Source organism: Mesitornis unicolor, unplaced genomic scaffold, assembly GCF_000695765.1.
Source record: "Mesitornis unicolor isolate BGI_N332 unplaced genomic scaffold, ASM69576v1 scaffold11132, whole genome shotgun sequence".
Lineage (NCBI taxonomy): Eukaryota > Metazoa > Chordata > Aves > Mesitornithiformes > Mesitornithidae > Mesitornis > Mesitornis unicolor.
This window is the reverse complement of record NW_010171226.1, coordinates 22896-30519: the sequence shown is the minus strand read 5'-3', so window position 1 is coordinate 30519 and position 7624 is coordinate 22896. Positions and strand designations below refer to the sequence as shown.

Sequence of the window (7624 nt, the reverse complement as noted above, 5' to 3'; positions counted from 1 at the left end):
ATCGCTGGGGGGTGGAGCCGGCTGCCGGCGACCTGGACAACCCGCCCAAGAAATTTCGAGGTGAGAAATCGGGGGCTGGAGCAGCTGCATCGCTGCCATGAGCATCCTCAGGGCTGATGCTGGCCCTGGGGCATCCATAGGGACCAGGGTCCCAGTCATCCAAATAGCCTGGGGCTGGGAGGTGCTGCTTGTCCTCTGCAGAGGAGCCCATGGACACCTTCCATGGCCTTGTTTCTGTGGCTTGGCCAAACCACCCACCCTCCTGTTTGCCACTGTGGGGGAATTTATGCATTTCCTGGGACCGCCTCCATGATTGGATGGTCCTTGGGATCCCTTAGCACAGCCCTGAGGAGCACAAGGGGCTGCAAACCACCCTTTGCAAAAGGTCTGAGCATCCCAAAATGCATCCCTAGGGATGCTGACAGCTGGGTGCTACCCACCAGGGCAGGAGGGGACAGACAGAGTTGTAACAGGCAAACTATTTCAAGGCGAGCCCGTTAGCACTCAGCACTAATTACATCTGCTGTGCTTGGCTGCACCTCAGACAGAGCCAGGAGATTAAGCCGCCCATTTACGAGGCAGGCAGGGCTCAGGGAGAGACAGTAAAAATCCTGATCCGTCCTCATCCGTCACGTTTTGGGCTGCTTTGTTGGTATTTCCCATTTGGGCGAGGGGCAGGAGCAGGCAGGAGCAGGCGGGAGCAGGCGGAAAAGGGGATGAGTCAGTGGAAGCCGGGGTGGCTCCTGGCCTGTGGAAATGGTCTGGAAAAGCCAGGACAGGCCACTGGGAAGAGCAGATCATGGCTCACGCTTCCCCTGTTCGCAAGCCCTGGGGCCGGTGAGCTGCTGAGGCCTTTGGGTTTCCCATGGGGCAAACGGCTGCACCCAGCCCAGGATGGCATCTCTGCCCCATGCTGGTTTCTGCCTGGGAAATGCTGGTTTCTGCCTGGCTGCCCCATGTTTTTTGGCACATTGCAAAATGGAAGGGAATGGCCATGTCCTAGAGTGCATCCCGGTTGGGTTTGAGCACCCGGTGCATGGAGCGTGTGGCTGGGGAGGGTACAGGAGCTGTGCAATTTCCCCAGACCAGTGACTGTGTTGGTTTGGCTTAGGGCAGCCATTCCTTTCATCCCAGCTGCTGTCATTTCAGGTCAATTTAACAAAATCATTTTCAATATTGGTTCCCCACTTTGGGCTTCCACCTCTTTCTCCGGGTGGCTTTAACATCCACAGCGGGGTGCCGTGCTGACACCCTTCCCTATGGGGTCTCTATGGGAGCAGTGACCTGCCTCTTCATGGGAACCACTAATTTGTATGTGCAGCTAATTAATGAGCCAACAAACAGCTCCCCAGCATCTGGTGGACTTTCACCCAGGGCTGGATGAGCAGAGCTGGAAGCAGCAAGGCGGCTGCACCATCTCCTGCCTGGATACGGGCAGGCATCGAGTCCCTTTTCCAGGCGAATCTGGTGTAGACTCAGCCCTGCTCCATGCAAACCCTATCAGGATATCCAGGCGCTTGTTTTAATAGCCGGAAAAGTAGCGGTCTGCCTTCTCGATAGCTATCACCGCGAGGGAGGTAAAAACAACGGCAGCAGGAGAGGCTTAAGAGGATTTTCATGTGCTGTTGCCGTCCCCATATCCTGCGGCCGGACCCTGCCCTATCCTGGCTGCGGTGTGGCGCACGCAGGGCCCGGTTTGGCTTCCCAGTGGGGAAACGGGACCTTTCTGCTGGTGTCAGGTTCAAAGGGATTTTTGGAAAAGCCAAAACCCCCCCAGGAGCCTGTCCCTGTGGCGAGGGACGCCCGGCACCTCTCGGATATTTGCATTTCTTTGTGGTTTCTTTCCCCCCAAGGCTCTTCCCAGCCCCTGTATTCAGGCACATCAGGAAAAAGGCAAATAAAGCAATTAAATCCTGCCACAGGGGCAGCAAGGCCCCCCCCAAAATGCCCTGCTCCCCCCACCGTGGATTTGCAGGTTTGACCTCCATGGCCGTGCTGGGCCATGGCAGAGCATCACTGCTGGGTTGTTCTCCCCAGGGGCTTTCCTCAGTTTCCCTCTTTTCCACCCACCATCCATCTTGCAAAAATAAATGTCGGTGCTTAGGCCTGGGTGCCAAAATCTCCAGCATCCAACGCAAGCTTTGCTGGAGACTTTCTGTGTGCAAACGACTCCGCGCCTCAGTTTCCCTCCTTGCAAAACAAGGCTTGATATTGAGATGGGGATGGCAGGCAACCCCTCTGGGCAGGGCGTGCTTGGAGCCAGGGGTTTGATTTGCACTTACCTCTTAATAGCTATGTTGTTTCTTTAATTACCCCCTTCCCCCCTCCTAGTTTCTACTTTCTACCAGATCCTTTTGCAGCCTAATTAGCAATTTAATTAAAGCGACTCAAGGTGCTGCAGGTGGCCCGGGTGTTTCTGTAGCCCGGTTTGGAGGCATTGCAGCAGCTCTGCTTTGTCCCTGATGAAAAAAACCCCGGCGTCGTGGCCTCCTTGGCACGGTTTGTGTCTTAGCAAAGAGCCCGGTAAAGCGAAATGCGAAACTTGGCGGCTGCCCAGCGGCCGGGCCGGTGAGAACCGCGCTCTGCGCCTGTTTGCTCGTCACTCCCAGGTAAATAAACAGGCTCTTGCCAGCGACTCGGGACCGGCGCCAGAGATGGAAGTGATTTTTTTTGTGTGTGTGTGTGTGCGTCTCAAGTTTCTGGGCTGCTGTTTCAGGTGTAATTACAGTGACTGGGGGCTGCAGAGCCCTTCCTGCCCTCGCCCCAGCCCTGAACAAGGGTTTGGGAGATATCGGTGCCTCCTCAATGCCAAACATCAGGCTTTTTGGTTCTCAAAAGCCTGGACCTGGGTGTCCGTGCTTTCCACCGACCGCAGCAGCCTGGGGGAAGACAGGCAAATTGGGGCAATCTGCAGAGCACGGATACGCTGCGAGTGTTTGGGGCAGCTGGGATGCAAATCGGTGCCCTAAAATGTTTATTTGAGGACTGGAGATGCAGGTGATGGCACAGAGATGTTAGGAGTGGTTGGTCGTTGTTTCCCAGACAGGTAACTGTGGTCTGGCTGGCTAGGGGTGTCCAGTGGGTAGGGAACAGGCGAGATGTGGAGACGTCTGCTCATGTCCTGCTGGCTTTCCTCTCTCCTTCCCTCCTGGATCCTCTCCTCCTTTGGTCCAGCTGGGCTCCATCAGGTCTTTTTCTCCCCCTGAAGCTTCCCTTTTCCGAATTGCAGGACCGTTTCCAATGGGAACACTTCTAAGTGCAAGTCCAAGAAGCAGAGTCGCTCCTGGACTCATTATTTTCCCCTGATTTGAAACCAATCCACCAGCTAACACAGGGTGCCCTGACCCTCCACCAGTCCCCCCAGCAGCAAACGGGGTTGTTATGGGTTAGGAGGACCGTCTCCCAGTGATGCTACTGGGACGGGAGCAGTGTCCCACACGAGCACTCGTTCCTGCCCCAGTGATGCTGGCCCTGTGGGCTGGTGGCCCTGTGGCTGCTGCAGCCTCACGCTTGCCTCTGTCATCTCCCAGATTGCCTCTTCAAAGTGTGTCCCATGAACCGCTACTCGGCCCAGAAGCAGTACTGGAAGGCCAAGCAAACCAAGCAGGACAAGGAGAAGATCGCGGATGTGGTGCTGCTGCAGAAGCTCCAGGTGAGCGGGGGACCCGGTGCAGGGACGGTCCCCATGGGGTGGTTGGTCCCCATGGGGTGGTTGGTCCTCATGGGGTGGTTGGTCCCCATGGAGTGGATGGTCCCTTTGGGCTGCCTGGGTGGCGATGCCCAAACCTCTCACCATGCAAATCCTGATTTGTTTCGCTTCCCAAAAACAGCCCTGATGCAGGCTGTCCTGGGTTTTGCTGTCCCTATGCTCAGCTCTGCTGTCTCCTGTCCCTCCATGAACCATCACTCACCTTTTCTAAAGGAACGGCTCCCAAAGCTGTCAGCTCTTAATTAATCACTGCAGACGGTGTCTTATAAAAGAGGTGCTCTGGGCACAGCCCCGCACCCTCCGGGGTATCTGGCATGGAGGAGGGAGCTGCTGCGGCCAGGACCTGCTCCAAAAGGGCTGTGGAGGAGAAAGGCTCCTGTTGATTTCCATGAGGTTTGGAAAAGGCCCATGTTAAACATTGCATAATCGGCTCAGACAGCTGGCGAGGCCCCCAGGATGATTCATAAAACCGAAGCTCAGGAGGGATTCGTTAAATCATCTCGTCAGGCTCCAAACCTAGCACTGGCCCCACACATCCCCCAGTTTTGGGGAGCGAGGTCCTATCCAGTGTCCTGATGGGGCATCCCAGCTTGGTTGGGAGACGCAGGGACAGGGTGGGTGCCTCCTGCCATGTCCAGCCCTCCATGGTCACTGTTTTATGGAAACGCTGTTTTCCTGCTCCGCTTATGCTGTAACGTGTAATGTCGACAGCTGCCCTGGCCACGACTGGACAGAGAGGCTCATTTCTGAGCCTGATTGATTGCACCTCGGTTCAGATTTGTCTTAAAGAGATTCTGTCATTTCCGGCCTCTTTTCCGCTGCTCCCGGTGTTGCCCTTTTGGCAAAGGCTGGGAGCCGAGCACTGGGGGAGCCCGGGCAGGGCGGGAGCTTTCTGCAAAGCCCTGGGCTCCAGGCTGCGATTTATCGGCCTCCGCCGCAGGCTGAAAACAGCTTCCAGCTCACGGGGATGGTTTCCTGAAGCAGAAGCAGCCCTGGTCTCAAGCACAGAATCCCAGCCCAGCCATCCGCAATGCCCGCAGTTGCATTTCCCAGCTCGTGCTCTCATGCTGTTGTTTTTAAGCGGGTTTAAGGCTCAGTGTTTTCTCGGCTGTAGGTGCAGATGTGCTGTGGAGGCTTCTCTCCTGCTCTGCTGATGCCTCCCCATCCTCCCTGCACCCTCCTGGGCTGCCCACCCCCGTGCGCATCCCTGGCACCCCAGGTTTGGTGGCAGACCCCATCCCATGCAAGAGCCAGGCTGGGAACATCACCCCTGAGGCCGACTGGTCCCACTCCCATCCCCGTGGGCTTTCGGCGAGGGAGGAGCTGAGATCTGGACGCAGATTTAGGACATGCACACTCTCTTGCTGGAGCCGCGTTGCTCCATGGGGTTGTTGTTAAACTCCCAGCCCTGCATCCGTGTGGGGTTTCTTGGCAGCAGGTTTTGTTTTCCTGATGGCAGCAGCCGCCACCACCGGGCTCGTGTCCCTGGGTGGCACCCAGAGCTGCGTGGGGACAGGGAGTTAACCGAGGTGGTGGCACCGTTCAAAAGAGCAGAGGGTTTGGCAGTGCCACGATGCATGCCAGGAGCATTCAGAGCCCTGGCATTGCCTCTTGTGCACTGAGGGACCGGTTGGCCCATCCTCCCAGTGCAGAGCTGCGATTCCAGCTGTGTTTCCCAAGTGAAAAGGGGATGAAAACAGCCTGGGAAAGGGGAGATGCTCTCCTAGCTCCAGCCCCCACTGTTTCCCATCCCAGTTGTGGGGGAGTGCTGGGCTGGCGCTGCCCGGGCTGTGCTGGCACCGGAGCCATTGGCGCAGACTCTCCATTGCCAGAGGAATTCGCCACAGGAGCAAATTCCTGCCTCGCTCCACCTACATCAGCATCGCCCCTTCGAGTGCCAGAGCCACCGCACGGAAAATGTCTGTGGTTTTGGAGAGAGGGGCTGCAAGGTGGTGCTGAGCGATTCACTCTTGGGGCATCTTGGCTGGCAGGGACCCATCCTGCTGCATCCTGCCTGGACCTGCAGCCGTCTCCGGGCATGGCACCGCCTTTGGCTTCTTGGTCTCGGTGCTGCCAGGACCCCATGGTCCCCATGGCCTTGCTGCAGCGCAGCTGAGATGGGTGCATTGCCCCCGCCCCTGGCCCATGCACAGAGTCCCCTTTTGGCACTGCCACTCAGGACCTACTGGAGGTTTTGGGGCATTTCAGTGCTATTTTGTCCCCATCCTAATTTTTCAGTCCTTGATTTAAACCTTGTATGGACTTCACACTGTGGTCCCAGGCTGAGCTCTTGGATGCTGAGGACCATATGGTTGCTCTGGCCCGTGTTTTTGGGGGGATGGAGGGATGCTGATGCTGCATCCCAGCCCATCCCATCAGTCCCATGGCTGAGGGTGCAGATGGCCCCTCTGGGGTGTGTGGAGGGTGCTGCTACACTCAGCTCTTCTCCTGTTGGTGTTCAGCATGCGGCCCAGATGGAGCAGAAGCAGAACGAGACGGAGAACAAGAAGGTGCATGGGGACGTGGTGAAATACGGCAGCGTTATACAGGTACGGGCGCTCGGCTGATGGGTTTTGGGGAGGGGATGCACGGATCCAGCACATCCCACTCAGGCAGCTGCTGGAAAGGGGCTTGCAGGATCCCTTCTGGGTACAACCAACATTTGGAGGGGCTGTACCACCCCGCGTTTCCTTTTCCAGCTCCTCCACATGAAGAGCAACAAGTACCTGACTGTGAACAAGCGGCTGCCGGCCCTGCTGGAGAAAAATGCCATGCGGGTGACGCTGGATGCCACCGGCAACGAGGGCTCCTGGCTTTTCATCCAACCCTTCTGGAAGCTGCGGAGCAACGGGGACAACGTGAGCGCGGGGCCGAAATGGCCCCAAATGACCGGCTGCCGAAAGCACCGTGCGTGTGGCCTCATCCGCGCTCTCCCCTTCCCCGTTCTGCTCCCCAGGTAGTCGTGGGAGACAAAGTCATCCTGAACCCCGTCAACGCCGGGCAGCCCCTGCACGCCAGCAACTACGAACTGGCCGACAACGCCGGCTGCAAGGAGGTACCGGGGGGCTGGGATGGGGCTGGCTCTGCAGGGGCTGGCTCTGGGGGCTTACTTGCTTTGTTCCTGGTTTTCTTGGGTTTTCCCCTGTTATTTTCCCTCCCATTTGGCCCCCATTTTTCCCCCCATTTCCCCCATTTTTTTTCCCCTTTCTTCCATTTTTTTTCCCCATTCCTCGCATTTTGGCCCGTTTTTTCCCTATTTTTTGCCCCATTTTGCCCCTATTTTTCCCCCCATTTTTTTGCCCAATTTCCCCCCATTTTTTTGCCCAATTCCCCCCATTTCTCCCCATTTTTGGCCCCATTTCCCCCCATTTTTTGCCTCATTTCCCCCCCATTTTTTCCCTATTTCTCCCCCATTATTTTCCCCCTATTATTTTCCCCCATGGTTTTTTACCCCATTGTTTTTTTCCCCATTTTCCTTTTCCCCATTATTTTTCTCCCCCATTGTTTTTCCCCCGTTTATTCTTTCTCCCAGAGGTGCTGACCGCACTCTCTTCCTCCTCAGGTGAACTCGGTCAACTGTAACACCAGCTGGAAAATCAACCTTTTCATGCAGTTCTGCGACCACATGGAGGAAGTGCTGAAGGGGGTAAGGGACAGGGGGTCAGGACGTGTGAGCAGCCGCTTTGCTGCGTGACAAGGGCAGAGGAAAGCGGTCGTGCCTGGAGGACCTTCATTTCTAAGAGAATTCATCACTTGGCGAACTTAACAGCGAGCTCGAGCCGGGTATTTCAGTATCTCCTGGCAGCAGGAGGGGCATGAAATTATCCTCTGCCTTACTGTATTAAATCGGCTCTCGGGGACAATCCAAGGCACACGTAGTGGCTTCTAGCTGCGAGGCCAATTTTCGGCTGTTTA

At 56.6% G+C, this 7624-nt stretch overlaps 1 protein-coding gene across 1 annotated transcript in view; it reads left to right on the top strand.

Moving 5' to 3' along the window:
• Positions 1 to 17: 17 nt before the first annotated feature.
• Positions 18 to 7624, top strand: part of ITPR3 (inositol 1,4,5-trisphosphate receptor, type 3) — a gene marked incomplete at both ends in the record, with an annotated part of 30492 nt that continues 22885 nt past the window's right edge. The window contains 6 exons of the mRNA XM_010179968.1: positions 18 to 60; positions 3531 to 3652; positions 6172 to 6258; positions 6409 to 6567; positions 6666 to 6764; positions 7272 to 7355. Coding sequence (XP_010178270.1) covers positions 18 to 60; positions 3531 to 3652; positions 6172 to 6258; positions 6409 to 6567; positions 6666 to 6764; positions 7272 to 7355 — 594 coding nt within the window. The remainder of the gene's footprint in view (positions 61 to 3530; positions 3653 to 6171; positions 6259 to 6408; positions 6568 to 6665; positions 6765 to 7271; positions 7356 to 7624) is intronic.